Here is a 22268-nt window from a genome sequence, read left to right on the forward strand (position 1 = left end):
AGTAGTGTAGGTTTTGTTATGTTATATACCAATTATGTTGGTTTGACAATTTGACTGGCCAAGCAATCATGAAAACAATCTAAGAAACAATCTACCAACTCCCTAGCACAAATTATGTAACATTTATCTCTTTCAAAACAGCCTGAGTAACCAGACTACTTAAGGCCTAGATAATCGAAACGTCAAAACTTTTTAAACGTTAAGACTTTTCAAGTCGATATTAAAATGATGTTTTTTTCTAGTTGTTGAATGCAAGGACATGCCAATACATAAATGGTTACTGAGTGAATACATAAATGCTTTCTTTGTAATTCAATATGTGTGTGTGTTTGTGTCAGTGCCGTGTTCAAAGCCCATGGACGTGCTGTTCCTGTTGAGAGCCTCTTCTGATAACCAGTTTGAAGACTTGAAAACATTTGTGAGAACTATTATAAAGAGCACAAATATTGGTAAGTCTCTGTGAGATTGATTTTATTCATTGTGTGTGTGTTAGAATAGTTACTTCTAGAGTTCTGCTTATCTGTTGCAGGTCGCAATCACACACAGGTGGCAGTGATGGTGTATGGGGGAAAATCAGCTGTGGCTGTCACATGGAGAGATGAACAGACAAAAGACAATCTTCTCAAGCTTTTAGAAACCCTACACAGCAAGACAGACAATACAACAAGACTGGGTAAACACATGCTGTGAAGACACAGAAGCCTGACAGTTAAAACATATGCCACACTACATACATCCTTCCTCTTTCTCCGCAGGAGCTGCTCTGCGATTGGCCGTGCAGACAGCCATTTCCTCCACCAGTGGGGGACGAATGGGCATCCCTAAAGCTGTGGTTATGGTCGTGACTGACAGGTCCATAGACTCTGTGCAGGAGGCAGCCAACGAGGCTCTGACAGCTGGTTGGTGAAATAGTTTTATAGCTTTATCGATGCACTCTTAAGTGGTCCTTAATATAGTGTTTGAGTTTCAATATGAGTTAAACTCGATCCCTAGCATCTGTGGTACATTGTTAATTTCCTTGTTGTTTCTTTATTTTTAAAGGTACACTATGTAACTTTTTGCGCTCTAGTGGTTTCAAAACAAAACTGCATGCAGAAGAATATTTTTTTTTAGTTGTGCTTCCACTTTACCCCCATCTAGCGGTGAAAAGGTATATGACCATCCAGTGAATATTAGTTTCTGTTCCTCTCAATTCTGATTTCGTTTTAACTCCTACGGTGGCTAATGTAGTCCAAGATTAACATGGCTTCCAGTTCAACCTCATCCATGAGTGTTAACTCAAACGTAAACGCGAAAGGCGAAGCTTGAATTAAAGATGGAGGGACAACATGGCGACTGACATTAGAACCCCTTACCTGTATGTATTTTCAATGGCATATTATACACTCACGAGAATACTTTATTACTTGAACGAAGTAAATATACATTAATGAGCACATATATTTTGAAAGAACTAAGTGTTTTTAGCTAAGAATAAACTAAAAGAGTTACACAGTGTAGCTTTAACATTACAATTTAACCAATTAAAAGTATGACAACTACTAAACTACTAAGTGTAAAACAACTACTAAGTGTAAAACAGCTTACCACTGTGAAACATCCTGCAAAAGTCGTGTTTGAACAGTTTCTAATCGATTCTCTTCATCTATATTCTCTGTGTTTGATTCAGGCTCAATATGTTTGACATTTTTACAATAGCAATCAGTGCATTTATGTCCAATTAATGGTAAGAGGCGTGACCTTTCCGGGCAACGTGTGATAAGCTGCTGTCGAATCACAACACAAGAACACCGCTGGCAAAATCAGAACTCTTTACGTATTTCTGAAGGAGGGACTTCATAGAACAAGGAAGTCATCGGGCTGTTTTTTGGGCAGTGAAACTTTAACTCGCATTAAAACACATCACATTAAAAATCAAATAAAAATCTTTTTTTGAGAATTAAGTCAAAAACAGGCCTTTTATGATAATCAAAAGTCAAAGTTTCAAGACTAAAGTCATAGCATTTTGAGATTTAAGTCTGTGCATTATTAGATTATACTAGTCATAATATTTTGAGAATAAAGTCATAAAGAAACATCAAAGTGAAGTGGAGTCGAGCATCGGTTGCTATTTCAGACTGCTCAAAATAGGCAATTTCCTGAAAGTCTGTCTGGCTCTTTCTCCCGAATAAATTTGATTTCCTACATAACTGCTGCAGTGTCCTCATACTAATGATAACTTGGAGCTGATGCAGCAGAAGACCAAGGATTTCTTAGTTGCTAAATCCTACAGTATGATTTAACTAAATGAACCACATCCATGTCTTGCATTAATGAAGCTGCAGCCTCTGTCTGCACCCTATTCCTATTGTAGCAGTTTATTATAATACTGTGGTTGTACACAATATTATGCGTTTTAAGCTCTTACATTTTTGGTTTTATTGTCATAACATTACTTTAAAAGCAATATGTGTTTGTTGCATACAGGCGTGTCAGTGTTTCCCATTGGACTGGGTAACCAATATGACCAAACCGAACTGAGCACGCTCGCAGGTCCACACGCTCAGGACAACATCATTCGGCTGAGCAGCACAGAGTACCTGCTCGCCATGGCTGCACTCGACCAATCATTCACCGACAAACTCTGCCGAGGTGAGACTCAACGTGTACCCATTACACATTAATAGAGGACTAATGTAGCAATTTGATTAGAATGATGATAATGATAATGTCCCTCAGCGGGTCCTCCTGGAGTGTGTGTGGATGATGAAGGGAATGAACGGAAGGTGAGCTGTTTTTTTAGTAGGATGCAAAATTCTCTTCAAGCCATCAAACTTCCATCAAAGGCCTCAACTTAAGGATCATCAGCTTCTAATTTTCTTCCATTCAACCTCTTGATCTGATGCAGACTTTCTGAGTACTCAAATCCAATCCATTTCATTGGATCTCAGGATCCATAATCAATTTCACTGGATCAGGCGTTCTGGGCCAATAACTTCATCCCTCAAAAACCTTTTTGAGGTTGAGCTGCTCATTAACAGATCAATTCATCTAATGCCAGAAACATATTCTATGCAAGTGAGCAAACATGAATGCTTGGCCAATGCATTACAAGCATGCATAATGAATATGCATTTTTGGCAGTTAAACACTAGGGGGTCGATAGAGTTGCATTGAAATGTTTGTGCCATTAAAACAGGATGTGGTGTTTTTCAGACAGTTAGCTTTAAATATCATTAATTGATTGCTCATCAAGAGTCTCTTCAAACTGTTGTTCTGTCATGGCAAAATGACCAATGAGAATGAGAAAAAATACCATTAAAGACCCCCATGGTGCCACATTTCACATTACTTGCATAGTGTATGTTTTGTCTACCTTGGGCTGCACGATTTGGGGGGAAAATCTACAGTTACTGATTTTTCTGAAATTTCTATTAAAATTTATATGTCAGTGTGAATATACACACACATATATATATATATATATATATATAATTATGATTATTATAACTAAATTAAATTATTAAAAATAAACAGTATTACTTTGTACTTGTAAAATAAAAAAATATATTTAAGAAAAAAAAATTGTAATCATTTTATTTTACAGTACAACTATTAAATTACAATACTAATATTTAAGTAGTCATTTTTCATTTTCAAACGTCAAATCATCATGCTTTTATTTTGGTGGAAAACCACTGGGAGATTCTCTTTTGTTGACAACTGTAGGATTACAAATGTTTATGGTTGGCACATGCTACTAAGACATATAGCAATTTCAAGTAATCGTGCAGCACTGCAGACTAACAAAGACTCCTGAAGTTCTGGTTTGTGCGTCAAATAACTATTCTGATTATTTCTGTCCATCAGCCTGGTGAGACATGGTTGTTGTCAGATGGCTGTCACTCAGTGCTGTGCAACCCATCAGGCACAGTAACAGTGCAGAGCCACCGCATCAACTGTGAAAAGATGGAGCCTCCCGTCTGCAAAAACAGTCTTCCAGCCCTCCGCTACAATCACACCTGTGGCTGCACCTGGACCTGCCCCTGTATGAACACACACCCCTAATTATGCAACAACCAACACATTAAGGACCAATTATTCTCCTTTTCAAAGTCTTGATTTTGGTTTTGGGTTCTACTTGAATAGGTTTTCATACTTAAATGTTCAAAAAGCACATTATTTTTCACATATTTTACATTATTGCAGCACCTCTCTTCCCAGTCTGTCAGAAACGGTCTGTTTAATTCTTTTTCAAAAAGCGCAGTGTGCTCTGATTGGTCAGCTGGACAATTATGTTGTAATTGGATGTTTTGGAAATGTTTAAAAACACTACTACTAACATAACTGAACCATGCCTCGTGCCCTTTATTTTGCATATGCATTGGGGCAGGAATTATTTAAATGAGGATTTTATTTAATTATTTTATGAGGATTTTTTTGATGTGTTCGTTCCCAGAAGAAAACTCAAGACTAAAATCAAGGCGTTTCAGGGAGTTCAGAAATTGTAAAAAAAAAAAAAAAAACTTCCTTTGGAATTACTTTGTGCTTTGTAACTTCATGCACTAAAGAAAGAAAAAAATATAAAAAAAGCATAATTGGTCCTCATTTTAGGTCATTTTTACTCAAACTTGGATTAAATTTGCAAAATAGCACTTTATTTCTGAAATGATACTATATTAAACATGCAATGTGATGAGGCCAAGTGAGCGTTATACTGTTTAAAACGTTGCATAATGCATTGTTTTACACACCATTTAAAAAAAAACTGTAAACTTTTAACTTGAACATGCTTACTTTCTTTCTGCAGGTAGTTGCATGGGCAGCTCCACTAGTCATGTTGTGTCATTTTCGGGGGCGGCTCTGAAGCTAAGAGCCGCTTGCTCCTATTTGCTGCTTCGCTCAGGAGGAGCGGAGCTAGTGTTGCACGCGGCTGCCTGTCAAAGCTCGCCCAATCAGATCTGCATGAAGAGCCTGGAGCTGAAGGAGGGCGGGACAAGTGTGGTGCTACAGGATGACATGAAGGTAGATGCACTGAAAAAGCATGCAAAGTGAAATGGGTAACCAAGTTAGAAAAGAGATTCAACATGTTCTCTATATTTCAGGTGACTGTGGGCGGTGTGTTTACCGCAGTCCCATTCAGGATTCAGGGAGTAACTGTGACACAAATTGGTGCTATACTTCACCAGCTGAGATCAGAGCAGCATGGTTTCACACTCACCTTCACTCCCCACAGCAATGAGTTCATGATCAACATGGACATCTCCATGAAACCTAACACCACTGGCGTATGTGGTAAATACAGTTCCTTTAAGCTTACGACTGTAATTTTTGAGCTGGGTTGCTGATGAGAGTTTTACTTTGATTTGTTTTGTGGTATTCAAAATTAATGTTTAAATTCCAATCTAGTCCTTGAAAGTGATTTGAGGTAGCAATCTGGATGCAACATTGTCATATTCAAATTTAAAGAAGGAGAATTATGAAATGGTTATGAAATTAAATTCATAGTTTATATAACTGCTCTTCGGGTTTTAACATTTGTCAATACACTTTTTATTTATCCATAATTCATAAACATGGAGTATTCTCATCAGATAATATTAACATTAGATAATATTAATAATCAATCCAATGCTGTCTATAGAAATTTGTATTTAGTTCAGTCATTAGTTAAATGTTAATTTAATTAGAATTGTAAATATATATATATATATATATATATATATATATATATATGAAGAGTTCAGATGCAAAAGCCTCTAAATGCCATTTGAAATTTTCTTCTAAAATGACCATTTTTATCAAGCTTGTATATTTAAGTTCAGTAATTTCACTTAAATGACAATTAATAGGTAATCTTCATTGCCATTTAAGTGAAATTACTGAACTTAAATATACAAGCTTGATAAAATGATCATTTTAGAAGAAAATTTCAAATGGCACTTAGAGGCTTTTGCATCTGAACTCTTCATATATATATATATATATATATAGTATATATATAGTATATGTATATATACTATAGTAAATATATAGTAAATATAGTAAATATATATATATATATATGAAGAGTTCAGATGCAAAAGCCTCTAAATGCCATTTGAAATTTTCTTCTTTAATGATGATTTTTATCAAACTTGTATATTTAAGTTCAGTAATTTCACTTAAATAACAATTAATAGGTAATTATCATTGCCATTTAAGTGAATTTACTGAACTTAAATATACAAGTTTGATAAAAATCATCATTAAAGAAGAAAATTTCAAATGGCATTTAGAGGCTTTTGCATCTGAACTCTTCATATATACACATACATACATACAGCAGTTGTGGTCAGGACGATTGGCACCCCTGGTAAATATGATCAGAGATGGCTGTAAAAAATAAATCTGCATTGGTTATCCTTTTGATCTTTTATTAAAGAAAAAATCATTTTGAGGAAGGTCAATTTTTACTTATAGATAAGTTATCTGGCTGTATGGCAACATTTAAATCTATTTTTATTTTTCTTGAAACTAGGTTAAATATAAATTTAAATGTAATCCAATAAATGGGCATAATTTGGGCAAAATATAACAATGTCAAAATTCTTTCAATTGCAGTTCCTCTTAATGTCAGCCTAATTCAAACTCCAGTTGAAGATCTTGTGGGGTGTGTAAAGTAACTTGTCCATCTCTCTTCCAGGTTCCTGCTCTGATGAGCCGACAGGTCTAGTGTTATCTGACGGCAGTGTGACCACAGACCCTGACGTGTACCTGAAGGGATGGGCTCTGGGCGAGTGTGTCCAGCATGTGGAGGTTGAGTCGTGTGCTGCTGGTGTGGCGAAGGGCTGTGATGTGTTAAGTTCTCAGGTGTTCAGCCGCTGTCACGCGCTGGTTCCTTTGCAGGACTATGTGCAGATCTGTCAGAGAGTGGCCTGCCAGCCTAATGCGGTGTGTGACCTTGTTACAGCCTACAGCACAGTGTGCCGCCAACAGGGAGTGTGTGTGGACTGGAGGACGCCCAGCCTCTGCTGTGAGTCTTCTGTGATTAATGAGTCATGAAGGGAAGCGTGTTGCGACCCTCTCAGATCAGTGGCTCTAGGCCTCTGAGGTGGTGGTACTTTGATCAATGTGCCTGAGAAAGAGAACAAACAGGAATTACACCAGATCTGTGTGCACTCATGAAAGTCTTAAGCTTGAAAGAAAGTTTAATGTGGGAGCTACAGATCTAGTAGCTGGTATTAAAGGAATAGATCAACATAAAAATGAAAATTAATGAATCACCCTCTTGTCATTCCAAAGTTAAACCGGTATTCTGTTATTACCACAAAAGGAGACGTATTTACATACCTCTTGACCAAACTCCAAAAATGACAATAAAACACAATATAAATATTATCTTATGAGATATAGTGTTCTTGACTTCTGTAGTCATATGTTTGTTTTGTGTAATCATTTTTTTATTTTATTTAGGTCTAGGTTATTAATCATTGATAATATCTACCCCTCTTGCAGTGTTTAGTATTGTTTATATTCTAATATAGTATTTATTAATATTTTGAATGAACTTTTATATTTTCATTTTTAGTTCTTTAGTCATGTTATTAGTTTTTAAATATGTATATTTAGCTTTATTTTTATTCAACTTTTTACATGATTTTTTAAAAAGGTTTCAGTTAACAATAACAATGCTGCTTTTTAGAAGATTATAAAGGAAAAAAGGGAATAAATGGTAATAGAAAAATAATAATAAACAAATAATATAATTAATCAGAAGACTTATTACTCAACTTCTTTGGACAACTTTTCTGAACTTTGTCTCTATGAATTGTTGTTGTTTGGCAAGAACCAGAGGACATTTTCCCACATGTTATGGAAACCAGCATACACATTTAGAACAACATGAAGATGAGTAAATAATGATCATAATTTGAGATTATCAAAAAAAAAAAAAAATCAAAATACCTGCTTTTATGTTGCACAATACATCAGTGTACATTATTCTACAAAAAAAAACAGTTTTTTTCATAAAAAATGTAATAACTTCACCTCCTTTCCTCACAATTTTCCTTACTGCAGATTAAGCAATTCACACAAGTCACGCATGTGGGGGAGGGGGGAGATATTAAACAATGACATAAAAAAATGTAATCTCCAGATGGACAAAATCAAATCCCACCTCACATTATTTTCTACTGTATCCTAATTTTTGCCTTTTCACTCTGAATCTGTTGCATTACAGAATTAAATATGTTGTGAACTGCATATTGTTAATAATTTAGTGTTCGACTCTTAATTGAGATTGAAGTGTCAAATATCTCAATTTCTGTGTGTGTAGCCATGTCATGCTCAGGCTCTATGGAATACGATGCGTGTCGAACTGGATGTTTGGAGCAGTGTGGCCAAAGCCAGTTCAGTCCTGGTGACGTGATGGGTGATGGTTTAATGAAGGGCAATGGATCACTGTGCTTGAACACTCCCACAGAGGGCTGTTTCTGCCCTGAAGGGTCTGTGTTAATGGGAGATAAGTGTGTAGGCAAAGAGGCCTGCAGTCAGTGTATGGACCACCATGGGAAAGCCCATCAGGTATTCAACATCAGTGTCTTTTATGATATTGCTAAGCCACCTTTATAAAATCAATAAGCCTTTGTCAGATCTGTGGAATTGCAAACAACAGTCTTGTGATCTTGGTGTGTGTGTGTGTGTGTGTTTCAGTTTATGGAAAGCTGGAATCCTGAAGACAACCCCTGTCTTCTGTGTGTGTGTCTGGATCAGCAGCGCATCAACTGCACAGCTTTACCCTGCAGCAATGCTAAAGGTAAAGACACAATGTGTATGTTCTCTCTCACTGTCACTCACTCTCGTCCACTATACGATTATCAGCCCCATTTCTCAAAGTGGTTTCTCAATGTGTGTTGTCATGGCAACTGTTGCTGTGTTACAGCCCCAGAGTGTGGACAATGTGAGGTTCTCCAGGAGAAGATTGGATCCAAGTGCTGCCCTGAATACGAGTGTGGTGAGCTGAGAATACATACAGAATCTACAAATAATGTACATTGTACTCTTTAAAATATGTATATATGCTCCTCCATATTACACACACACACAAATCATTTCCCGCATACAGTCATATCTTAACCTAATGTCTTGTTGTTGATAAAAAAAGGCTCATGGAAATATTACGCTTTTACTACCCATATACTCACAGGTATGATGACACCTAATGGCAATACTATGATATAGTGGTGTGATGTACTGTGTGTGTTTGTAGTGTGTGATGTAAACTGTAAGCGGTCAGATCCCCCTCTCTGTGACCATGGGCTCAGTGTCGTCCTCACAAACCCTGGAGATTGTCTGCCAATTTACAAGTGTGGTGAGAGCACATAAACACACATACTCTAGTTAATTTCACATAGATGGCTTTCAATCATGTACACATTGTCTCTTTCAACGCTCTCTCTCAGTTTGTAAAAAGGATCAGTGTCCGGTGTCAACAAAACCATCCTGCCCTGCGTACAAGAAGTTGTCGGTCAAGCCATCAGAGTGCTGTGATTCGTACGGATGTGTGTGCGACTGTCAGAATATCACCCGCACATGCCCTACGGGTTACGTCACGAATACTAACACCAACGATTGCGGCTGCATAGAGGTCACCTGCACGCCTGATAAGGTTGGCACGCTTTTGCACGCTCGCTGTGCATGTGTTATTCACTTGACCTTGCAGCTCCATGTTCTGTTGAGTGTACTCTTGCAATCAGCGTGTGATTGACTATTTATGTGCAGGTGTGTGTGGTGGACGCTGTGGTGTACCAGGTGGGCAGCAGGTGGGATGAGAAGTGTAAAACCTGCACCTGCACGGAGCAAACAGACAGACAGACAGGCCTGCACATTGCTCAGTGTGTGGACCCCGTCTGCAACCAGATCTGTCCTCTGGTGCGTCCTTCACAACTTAGTTTCAATCTTTTTGGGTTTGAGTAATATTAATTTGTGATATTTTATGAAGTTTATTTAATTGTATGGACATTGAATGTATTATAATGATCGTATGGTATTTTAAAAAGGACCTATTATGCCCTTTTACTTAGTCTTGATTTTGTTTTTGGGGTCTACTAGAATAGGTTTTTTATTAGGGTTGTCAAATGATTAATCGCGATTAATCGCATCCAAAATAAAAGTTTGTGTTTACATAATATTTGTGGGCGCACTGTGTATAATTATATATATATATATATATATACACACATGCATGTATATTTAAGAAAAAATATTATTTATATGTAAAATATTTATATTTATATATAAAACAAATTATATATAAATCTATATACAGTATATACATGAAAATAATTCTTAAATATATACAAGCATGTGTGTGTATTTACTATATCTATAAAATAATTATACACAGTTCACCCACATATATAATGTAAACACAAACTTTTATTTTGGATGCGATTAATCGTTTGACAGCCCTATTTTTATGCTTAAAAAACACATTATTTTTTACATATTTTACATTTTTGCAGCACCTCTCTATCCAATCTGTCAGAAACGCTCTGTTTAGTTCCTGTCTCTATGAAGCCCCTCCTTTCAAAAAGAGAAATGTGCTCTAATTGGTCAGCTGGGCCATTGTGCTGTGATTGGTCAACTGGTTTGAGAAAAATGTCAACCCCTTATCCGCAAGTTTCAACAAAACACTAACAGAACTCAAGCAGGCATCACACCTTTTTTTCCCGATTCCTTTGGGCAGAAATTATTTTTAAAAACCCTGCGATGAAAATCATGGTTTTAATGTTTGTTTTATATATCTATGAGGTGTTTTTTTTATATACTTTAAGACAAACCAGGTGCAAATTCAACATACATGTCTGTGATTGGCTACATTGCTATATTTTCACAGGAAAACATGTTTAGATGCCATTGTGATCATCAAAAATGTGTTTTAAGGGAGGACTTGGAAGAATGAGGGATATGTTGAAGTGCTTGTTCCCAGTAGAAAACTGTAAAGACTATCGAGGTGTTTCAAGGCTGTTCACAAACAGTGCTTACTGATATAGAGGATAACTCCCTTTGTCTTTGTAACTTCACAGACCTTTTTCATGCCCAAACAGCAACATTACACACTAACAAATCATGATAGGTCATAATTTAAAAGACAACATGTAGCAGCATTTACAGTGCATTTAACTTCTGTATTGTGTACTGAATATTCATTGGGGCTTGAATTCAGGCTGCTATTATAAGTTATTTTTACTAAGGCATCCATAATTATTACTCAAACTCTCAGAGGGGATCTGAACTGTAACTCATCACCTCAAGTATTATATTTGTAAGCACTTATTCAGCATTGAATGAATTCACAAATATGCACATTAAAGAGTAGACAAACAGTTGATACATCTATGAGAAAGGAAATTGGCTCTTCTCAAGGCAGGACTAAAGCCACCATATTGAGTGTTATAATTTATCCTGTTCATTTCTATACAAGTGGACTATTTCCCCTTATTATGTCTTTGTGAATACCTCAAATTATGCAACATGTTGAGCAGGTGTGCTATTACTCTTTTCAGATTTATTTTCTCTTGGTGGATAAAGAAGGCAAAATAACTCCCTTATATCTAGTGATTAGAATATGATAATGGCTCTTTTAATCTGAGTGAGAAATCAAACACTTGGAACACAAGAACAATGCTACAGCATATTATTATTTTATAAAAATCTACTTAATATAATTTTAATATAAGTCTCTTTTTTATGTTAACAAAAAGGAAACTATTTAAAAGTGTAATTACATTCTGTTAAACATTATGAAAACTAATACATTTTCCCATACAATTACATGCAGTGATGAATCATGCACAGTATGTCTAGAGACATTTATAGCAAAGTGAAAATGATTATGATTTCACATTGATTTTGTATATGCAGGGAACCACATACTCGCATTCAGAAAGCGAGTGCTGTGGCCATTGCCGTAAATCCAGCTGTGTGGAAGGAGGCTATTTGAGACAGGCGAGTATTTAGAGTATTTTCCGTTCTACTCTCTGCTTGTGTTTGAATGTGCTATGATCTGAAAAGAACCTTTGACTTCACGTGTGTACAGGTGGGAGAGCAGTGGGTGTCTCCGCACGACAGATGTGTGTTGAGCGTATGTGCACAGGTCAACGAGGAAGTGTTCATCCAGCATACAAACATTTCCTGCCACCTCATGGACACGCCAACCTGTCCACTGGGCACAGAGCTCCAGTGCAATACAGCAGATGACTGCTGCCCCACCTGCCACTGCGGTACAGACAGCCTTTCTTACACATACAGTCCAAAATTAACTTAATGCCACACCTGCCAATGATTGATGAACTGATCAAATATTTATGACCCGCAATAAAGTTTATTTTGCAATATATTTATTACAATACGACAATGGAATTATTTAGCTGGTTTTCCTTTGGATATTTGTGGCAAAAAAAGCAAATTATTAGAAATGCACCATTGTGTGCTCTTAATGTGTGGCCATTGTTTTGCAAATGTTTAAGGGTGAAATCCAGGCATTTCAATATGAATCCATAAAACAGTTTTTTGGTTTGGAAGTGACGATATACACTCACCGGCCACTTTATTAGGTACACCTGTCCAACTGCTCGTTAACACTTAATTTCTAAGCAGCCAATCACATGGCGGCAACTCAGTGCATTTAGGCATGTAGACATGGTCAAGACAATCTCCTGCAGTTCAAACCGAGCATCAGTATGGGGAAGAAAGGTGATTTGAGTGACTTTGAACGTGGCATGATTGTTGATGCCAGAAGGGCTGGTCTGAGTATTTCAGAAACTGCTAATCTACTGGGATTTTCACGCACAACCATCTCTAGGGTTTACAGAGAATGGTCCGAAAAAGAAAAAACATCCAGTGAGCGGCAGTTCTGTGGGCGGAAATGCCTTGTTGATGCCAGAGGTCAGAGGAGAATGGCCAGACTGGTTCGAGCTGATAGAAGGGCAACAGTGACTCAAATAACCACCCGTTACAACCAAGGTGGGCAGAAGAGCATCTCTGAACGCACAGTACGTCGAACTTTGAGGCAGATGGGCTACAGCAGCAGAAGACCACACCGGGTGCCACTCCTTTCAGCTAAGAACAGGAAACTGAGGCTACAATTTGCACAAGCTCATCGAAATTGGACAATAGAAGATTGGAAAAACGTTGCTTGGTCTGATGAGTCTCGATTTCTGCTGCGACATTCGGATGGTAGGGTCAGAATTTGGCGTCTACAACATGAAAGCATGGATCCATCCTGCCTTGTATCAACGGTTCAGGCTGGTGGTGGTGGTGTCATGGTGTGGGGAATATTTTCTTGGCACTCTTTGGGCCCCTTGGTACCAATTGAGCATCGTTGCAACGCCACAGCCTACCTGAGTATTGTTGCTGACCATGTCCATCCCTTTATGACCACAATGTACCCAACTTCTGATGGCTACTTTCAGCAGGAGAATGCGCCATGTCATAAAGCTGGAATCATCTCAGACTGGTTTCTTGAACATGACAATGAGTTCGCTGTACTCAAATGGCCTCCACAGTCACCAGATCTCAATCCAATAGAGCATCTTTTGGATGGGGTGGAACGGGAGATTCGCATCATGGATGTGCAGCCGACAAATCTGCGGCAACTGTGTGATGCCATCATGTCAATATGGACCAAACTCCCTGAGGAATGCTTCCAGCACCTTGTTGAATCTATGCCACGAAGAATTGAGGCAGTTCTGAAGGCAAAAGGGGGTCCAACCCGTTACTAACATGGGGTACCTAATAAAGTGGCCGGTGAGTGTATCGGCCACTATATCAGTATCGGACGATTTATGTTCATTTTTAATGCTATCGGTATCAAGCCGATAAGAACATTTTGCCGATATTGAAGCCGACAAATAATATATTTCCTTCAGCTGAGACACTTCAGATGCGCAATGTTTGCCATGATGTTTTTGAATTGTTTTAAATATGATTGAAATCACTTTGAAAAATACAGTTAAGCCCATGTCTGTCATATAGGCTTCTTAATATTATAATGAGAACATTATTATAATTGTGTCCTTGGGACATGGTGAGACTTTTGTTTTTGTAATCAGGCAAATAAAAATTTGGATTTAGATATAAAGAGAAATTGGTATTAATGTGTGTATCGCTTCATACATTGCTTCATACATTGCTACACTATTGACAATGGATCTTTTTTGCCTGTGAAATTTCACCAACATTTTGCCATTGTGACCACACTTTTAACGGGAAAGAACACTTCAAGACAGTTGAAGGATTAAATCTTTGCCATAATCTATCACTATTCCTGTAGGTGAGTGTTACGTGATCTAAATCTTTATATTAGGGCTGTCAAACGATTAATCGCTAAATATAATATTGCTCACACATAATATATGTGGGTGCACTGTGTATAATTATTTTGTACGTATATAAATACACACACATGCATTTATATTTAAGAAAAAAAATATTATTCATATGTAAAATATTTATATTTATATATAATATAAATTATATATAAATCTATATACAGTATATACATGAAAATATTTCTTAAATATATACAAGCATGTGTGTGTATTTATATATAGAAATAATTATACACAGTGCACCCACATTATGTAAACACAAACTTTTATTTTGGATGCGAATAATCGCGATTTATATAGGTGGCAATAATTAAAAATTCACAACTGGTTGTGGTTGTGACATTGATAAATAAAAGCCAATATTGTACAGTATATATCAAGTTTAAATTGAATTGTAATATAAACACTATAAACAGCAAAGGCAAACTTATTGTAGAAATTTAAATAATCATAATAACAATAAAACTTCAATAAATAAATAACATTGCATACAATAATTTGCAAACAATATTTTTCTTGCAACAATATAAAAATATGGCTAGTATATATATATATATATACAGTATATATATATATACACATTAAGTGTTTTTATTTTCTTGGCAAATGTTCCTCCCATTTGGTGCTTGAAATGTTAATTTTGGACCCCACACACACATACTGCTGGTTTACTGCTGGTCTCTGTGTTTTTTTTTTCCCCTCTCTGCAGTTCCAATGAACGCCTGCGTGGTGAATCAAACTGTTATTGCGGTAAAGAAGTTGACTTAACATACAGAATACTAATGTGCCGTGTGCAGATGTCTTGGTGCATAACAGATTGACTTTGGGGTGTCTTGCTCTGTGTGTGCGAGTAGGCTGGAGAGCGAGTGATGCTGGATGTGTGCACGCACTGCGAGTGTGTGGGAGATAAGAGGAGTTATCGGCTCTCTTGCAGAAAGATGAGCTGCTCCCCCTGCTCAGAGGTAAAACCCTCACTCTTGAGATTATTAAAGGGATAGTTACCCAAAAAAATTATATACAGCATTTACTTACCCTCATTTCTTTAAATTACATTCTTTCTTCCATGGAGCACAAAAGCAGATGTTTTTGTACGTGCAATGAAAACACAACAAACAGGCAGCATAGTTTAAAAAGCTCTGTATGTAAATCTCATTCACATGATTTAATGTGTTTAAACCCAAATGCCATAGTTCTTGTGTGTCATGATCTCTGATCTGTCACATTTGAAGATGCAAATGAGATGAGAAAGAAAGATTTGACATTTTTAAAGGTTTTAAAATTACACAAGGATGAGTAAATTATGGCAGAATCTTAATTTCTAGCTTTAAAATTACAGTAAGCCCTAAATAAATGAGTACAGTTATATGTGTGTTTTGTTTTGTAGGGATATACACTGGAGCCAATACCAAATGCTTGCTGCGGTCGCTGTGTAGCAACTGCTTGTAGCATCCGACGACCTGATGGGCAGCTGGTCACTCTGAAAGTAATAAATATGTGCAGTCGTGAGTCAGTGTCACTAACTGTAGCCAGTATAGTCAGTGTGGAAGACACAGGTTTGAATCTCACCTCTCTTTCGTCAATAAGTACCTCTATGTGTCAATGAAAATGGTTAAAATGGCCAAAACAAGTGAACAGTCATATGTTTTGCCATCTTAAGATCCGTTTTGTTTAGAATAATTGTTTTAACCATTTCAAAGGCACCCATTAACCATACACCCAACCGTTTAATTGATCCCATTGAATTGATCAAAAGTTACAATAAAGACATTTAAAATTACAAAAGATATCTAATACAAATATTTTCTGTTCTTATGAACCTGCTATTCATCAAAGAATCCTATGGAAACTTAATTCCATAAAACTTTCCACAAAAATAATGTGCAGCACAACTGTTTTCAATATTGATAATAATATTATAAGAGTGATTTCTGAAGGATGATGTGACACTGTCGACTGGAGTAATGATGCTGAAAATTCAGCTTTACTAATAGGAATAAGAATAAAAACTATAAATATATTTTATATAAATATGTTTTATTATTAAATAACTGCAGCCTTAGTGAGCATAAGAGAAATTCTTTCAAATCATTAGAAATTCTTACCGACCACAAACTTTTGAACGGTTGTGTACTGTATATAAGCCCATTGTTTACAGGATAACCAAACTAGAAAGTGAAGTGATCTGCAGGCTAAATAAAAATAAAAAAAATCAACTATTAATGCTTGAGGAGTCATATGAAACTATCTTGGCCAGTGAGCCTGTAATTTGAGAAATCTTGCTGTAAATGCTCCAGAAGTTCTATTGATTTTCATATAGTGTCATAAATGTGTGTTTTCAGGCAAATACAACTCGTACAGATGGCTGCATTAAACACACATGCAGTGTGAATAAGGATGAAGAATTGGTGCTTGAGACTCTAGTGACAAGATGCCCTCCATTTGACCGCAAACACTGTCTGGAGCATGGGGTACACACACTCACACGTTTGTTTCACTATATTACTGAAGACATTGGATAGACTTCCATTGATTTAATATCAGGTTAATGATATTTACAATCACCTTACCTAAACCCTGCTCCTAAACAAACCCATCACAGAAACGTGTAAAACACTAGATTTAAATAAAAAAAACAAAAAAACATATTTTGACCGATTTATAAGTCTTTTTAACTGGACCAGTAAAATGTCCTTACTAGTTGGTTTGTCATAATATTTTACTGTATAAGTGAGGAAATTTGGCTCTCACAAGTATAGCTAAACCTGTACACACACACACACACACACACACACACACACACACACACACACACACACACACACACACACACACACTTTATAAATGTATTAACTCACAAATGTATTAAATGAAAAGGTTCATTTCACTCAAATATTAATGACAGTTCTTTTGACTTATTAGAAAACGTTATTTGAACTCAGTAACTGATTAAATTAAGCAGAGCTCAAACTGAATGAAATAAAGCAGGCTCCTAGTTCCCAGCATGCTTTGCTTAAAACTCTGTAAGGAGAGTAAATGTTTTGCACACTATTAATGTCGAGTGAGATCTGTTAGTGCTTAATATTCTGTTATGTGGTGCTGTAAAAACCAACTGAAAGAGTGTTAAGTTCACATTTCTAAATGGAGTGTATTACTTTAAATGAATTTTAGGAAATATTCTCAAATGTAATAAGTTCACAATACTCATTGGTTTCTAAGCTTTAATGGATAGACGCAATTGGATTGGGTTTTACAGTGTAAAACATTATTAAACAATCAAATGAAACCCCGATTCCTTTAGTCATAATCTACAAAACTCTAAACACCAATCCAGGGATATGTTATATGTATTGTGTTGCACAGTGATTAAAGGGAAACTGTGTATCCTTTATCCGCAGGGTAAAATAAGCCAGATTGAAGACACCTGCTGTGAAATGTGTAAGTCTAAAATACCAGAACATCCGGGGCTTGCTTTTCCCAAAAGCATCTTAAGCCTAAGTAGATTGTAGAACCATTGTCATCAATGCCTTTGGGGAAACGCAGGCCTGCTCAGTTTATAAACTCCATCCGTCTGATCTGAACTTGACGTGTGCATATGTTAAATGTTTGTTTAGGTACTGAGCCAGAGTGCAGAAGAACTGTGGGTCTTCTGAATTACATCAGGGTGGACGACTGCCAATCAGAAGAGAAGATAGAACTCACTTACTGCGAGGTGAGTCGATGCACTTTAATATATTCTACCATGAAAGTCTCAACAATGTCATGAAGCTATATACATATAATTTACCCCGTCTGTCTTTCTCTCTCACCCACAGGGGAAGTGTAGCAGCAAGTCTGTGTATTCTCTGGACAAGCACAAGGTTGAGAGCGAGTGTGTGTGTTGCTCAGCTACAGGCACCGTGCCCATGAATGTTGCCCTACACTGCGCTAACGGCACGCGAACGCAACACCAAGTCCTCGCTGTCACTGGCTGTGACTGCATGTCGCACGCTTGTCCCACCGACTGAGAACAGACACAGAAACCTGATAAAATAACTGCTACAATACACTTTCATATAGCATCTACAACAGGTATAATGTTCAGAGGATTTTCGAACAAATGATTCATTGATAATCGAGCACTTTATCATAAATTTCAACGTATAAAGGACACGTCATTAATCAATGAACAATAATCTCAGATTGCTGCATTGCCATTTTGCCATTAAACAATATGTTCATACAAATACATGATTTTTTTATGAATAACTATTATATGTGGTTGTTGTTTATGGCTGTTTATTAGACTAAACTACAATAAAGAGCAAGTGCTAAACAAGTACTTAGGTTGGACCACTCGGTGGTGCTCTGGACACTTGAACCCATTTGTGTGAGGGGGATGGTGAGCATGAGAATACTGATCCGTCAATTAGTTGTGAATAGTGTTGAAGGGTGCAATTCACACATCTGGAGGACATGAGTCGCACATTACAGACTTGTTACTTCTCAGCCTCGTGAAATATTGAGCACTCAAAGCGCTTTACATAGAGCGGGGAATCTCCTCAACCACCACCAGTGTGCAGCATCCACTTGGATGATGCGACGGCAGCCATATTGTGCCAGAACACCCACCACACACCAGCTTACTGGTGGAGAGGAGACAGTGATGAAGCCAATTGATATATATATATATATATATATATATATATATATATATATATATATATGGGGATGATTAGGAGGCCATGATGGACAGAGGCCACTGGGCAAATTTGGCCAGGATGCCGGGGTTACACCTCTACTCTTTCGAAAGAAATCCTGGGATTTTTTGTGACCACAGAGAGTCAGGACCTTGGTTTAATGTCTCATCCGAAGGACGGTACTCTTTTTACAGTATAGTGTCCCCATCACTATACTGGGGCGTTAGGACCCACACAGACCACAGGGTGAGCACCCCCTGCTGGCCTCACTAACACCTCTTCCATCCTGGTACTAACCAGGCTCAGACCTGCTTAGCTTCAATGGGTAACCAGTCTTGGGCTACATGGTTGATATGAAATATTTATATGGCATTCACATATTCTAAAAGGTTTAAATAATACCTGATAAAATTCTTAAAGCTACACTGTGTGATTTTTACCCCCATCTAGAGGTGAAAATGTATATGAACATCCATTGAATATTAATTTCTGTTCCTCTCAATTCCGATTTCATTTTAACTCCTACGGTGGCCAATGTAGTCCAAGATTAACATGGCTTCCAGTTCGACCTCGTCCATGAGTGTTAACTCAAACGTAAACACGAAAGGCGAAGCTTGAATTAACGGGTAAGTCCCTCTTTGGCTAATGTACTTTCAAGATGGAGGGGCAACATGGCGACCGACCGACATTAGAACCCCTTACCTGTATGTATTTTCAATGGCATATTATACACTCACGAGAATACTTTATAACTTGAACAGAGTAAATATATATTAATGAGCACATATTTTTGAAAGAACTAAGTGTTTTTAGCTAATAATAAAGTAAAAGTGTTACACAGTGTAGCTTTAAGGTTACTAACCAAATGAAAACACAAATAAATTGTGTGCAGAAAAGGATTCATCTCAATTCAAGCTGCCATGACCTTCACAAAAACTGTGATAAAAATCATCTGGAAATCGTGTCAGAAAATATGTTTTATAAACCCAGTGAGTCACTGCATTATTATGATGTGTCTTGAAGGTAATTATGAAAGTGCGTGACATCCATGCATGATGGGAATTACTTAGCACTCAAAGTGCACAACAGCATCAGACATTGACTTCAATACTATCAGTTTGCTCAAATCACTGCCTAAATTATTTAGTTTTCTCCTTTTACAGTCTATGGTTTTCTCATTTAAGGGTGGCCATTTAATGTTCTCTCATAAATTCATTGGATAAACAATGTAAAGTATGCTATGGATAAGGTCGTGGTTGTTTAATGGTGAAGTCTCTGAGGTTTATGCCCCTAAACCTCTTAAACAAAGCACATAACCACAGGTTTATCCATGCAGACAATATGCTACAAATCAGTTTGGACATAAAAAGCATAGGCTATTACTCTATGTTGTATTCTAAATATAATATTGAAATTTGAAACTTCCACATCATTGCATTCTGTTTTTATTCACAATTTGTACAGTGTCCCAACTTTTATGGAATTGGGTTTGTAGAAACGACTGTACACAAAAATAGACCAAATATAGAAAAAAAACACTTTTACCATTTATATATAAAACAAGCTTCACATTAAGACCTATATGGTATATAGGCAATACATGATTAGGAAAAAGGATTTTATTTAGTAAACTGCAAACTTATGTCATACTGACCCAGTTGAAATGTAAACACAGTATACAAACTTTTTATTTTTATAGACTCGTTTCACAATTAATGTCATTAACAAATGTGATTTCATTATATAATGTGTAAAATAGTTCACCCAAAACTAAACTTACACTCTTTCCAATAGGCCTATAGGTTCTTCTATAAAAGGGAGACATAGCTGTCTAGTCTCTCTTTTCCATACAATGACAGTAAAAGATTACCACGTCTGTTTAGCTCTAAAATGAACAAAAGAAAGAAAAACACCATACGTGTCATACAACTCGTGTGACAACTGTCAGACAACTGCAACGCGTCAGTTTTCACGAGTTCCCTAGACATACATAATGCAGATTCAAGCAGTTCTGCTGATTTTGATGTAACGTCCATTTCATAATAATGCCATATGAGCTGTGGATCTGATTTAAAAGGTTGAGCCGCTTGTTTTTCTTCTTCCTCTTCTCAGTATGCAAACTGGTGTAAATGCAAATTTAAAAATCCTTGTGATTACGGTACTTGAGTAAATTGTGCTCAAGTTTAGTCTTTGTAGAAAAGTCAATAACACGTACGGGGTCAAAGGTCATCATGGCGGATATTCGAGCGAACCTAGTACAATTTAAAACAGCAATATAACTAAATGAGTAATTTAAAATTAAATTACGTCCATCATCGGTCGAAACATAACACAGAAGTTGTACAATTTGGTCGCAGCAAGTGTTTGAATGGGGCATATTAATCGCGACTTTTTATTCGTAAACACTGAATAAACGAACAAGTTATCTCGTTCGTGAACGAACCGAATGAACGATTCTGCTGAACTGTGAGGAAAAAAACGCTCATTCTGGAGTAGTAGGCCTATTGTAAAGAACTCGAAACTTGGTCAAATCAATTGTGAAAGATTCCCTCACTTGTCGCTTTCATATTGTCTCAGAACAAATCTTAACGGATCTAACGTTATCAATGCACGCATAAGTTCCGCATTTGACGTAAGGATGCTCGTCCATTTCCGGTTGTGTAGATTAAAGCGGAGGAAAACCGGAGAAAACGGGATTATGGCAGAGTCTCCAATATTTTTGTCCTCCCGTCTTTGAAACGAAACGTACATACTTTTAGATGTAATTTTATATATAGTTATGTTTATTTAATATAATTTTAAAAAGAAGCATAAACACAACGAGGGGTGTCTGTGTGACTAACGTTTCATTAGTATAACCATGGAGTATAAAATTCAATATAAATTCTCGGTATTGCATTGGACTCTACGATCGGCGGAAGTTATCGAGCATCCTTAATCCTTAAATAACGCCGTGCACATAGCCCATTATGTTTAAGTGTATGAGCATCCCATTTGTTTTTAATTTGAGAAAGTTACAAGCTTTGGAACATGAGGTATCATAACTGTAATTCGGTGAAATATTATTTTATTTCTTATTTAATTGTTGTTCATATAGCTATATTTAGGCTACATGTTGGGGCATATATCGGTGTTTTTTTTTTTTTGTTTTTTTTTTTGTTTTTTTTTTTTGCATATAATTGGATTTGCATTCATGCTTTTAGAGTTTGTGTTTAAGAGTTACAGAGTGTGTGTA

General features: G+C 36.7%; 1 protein-coding gene across 3 annotated transcripts in view; it reads left to right on the top strand.

Annotated features, from left to right (window-relative positions):
• The window catches only part of vwf (von Willebrand factor), a 39541-nt gene extending 20852 nt beyond the window's left edge, over nucleotides 1-18689 (top strand). For all 3 annotated transcript variants that reach the window (XM_039654395.2, XM_039654396.2, XM_039654397.2), the window contains exons 29-52: nucleotides 339-449; nucleotides 530-673; nucleotides 756-899; nucleotides 2467-2631; nucleotides 2719-2765; nucleotides 3850-4027; nucleotides 4790-5004; nucleotides 5085-5274; nucleotides 6665-6994; nucleotides 8300-8547; nucleotides 8677-8779; nucleotides 8906-8977; nucleotides 9233-9334; nucleotides 9426-9631; nucleotides 9745-9894; nucleotides 11890-11973; nucleotides 12065-12248; nucleotides 15067-15107; nucleotides 15212-15319; nucleotides 15742-15840; nucleotides 16697-16825; nucleotides 17753-17792; nucleotides 17969-18066; nucleotides 18170-18689. In XM_039654395.2, coding sequence (XP_039510329.2) covers nucleotides 339-449; nucleotides 530-673; nucleotides 756-899; nucleotides 2467-2631; nucleotides 2719-2765; nucleotides 3850-4027; nucleotides 4790-5004; nucleotides 5085-5274; nucleotides 6665-6994; nucleotides 8300-8547; nucleotides 8677-8779; nucleotides 8906-8977; nucleotides 9233-9334; nucleotides 9426-9631; nucleotides 9745-9894; nucleotides 11890-11973; nucleotides 12065-12248; nucleotides 15067-15107; nucleotides 15212-15319; nucleotides 15742-15840; nucleotides 16697-16825; nucleotides 17753-17792; nucleotides 17969-18066; nucleotides 18170-18361 — 3380 coding nt within the window. In that variant the 3' untranslated portion in view covers nucleotides 18362-18689. The remainder of the gene's footprint in view (nucleotides 1-338; nucleotides 450-529; nucleotides 674-755; nucleotides 900-2466; nucleotides 2632-2718; nucleotides 2766-3849; nucleotides 4028-4789; nucleotides 5005-5084; nucleotides 5275-6664; nucleotides 6995-8299; nucleotides 8548-8676; nucleotides 8780-8905; nucleotides 8978-9232; nucleotides 9335-9425; nucleotides 9632-9744; nucleotides 9895-11889; nucleotides 11974-12064; nucleotides 12249-15066; nucleotides 15108-15211; nucleotides 15320-15741; nucleotides 15841-16696; nucleotides 16826-17752; nucleotides 17793-17968; nucleotides 18067-18169) is intronic.
• Nucleotides 18690-22268: the final 3579 nt, after the last annotated feature.

The sequence above is a fragment of the Pimephales promelas genome, chromosome 10, assembly GCF_988280905.1.
Source record: "Pimephales promelas chromosome 10, fPimPro1.hap1.1, whole genome shotgun sequence".
Taxonomy (NCBI): domain Eukaryota; kingdom Metazoa; phylum Chordata; class Actinopteri; order Cypriniformes; family Leuciscidae; genus Pimephales; species Pimephales promelas.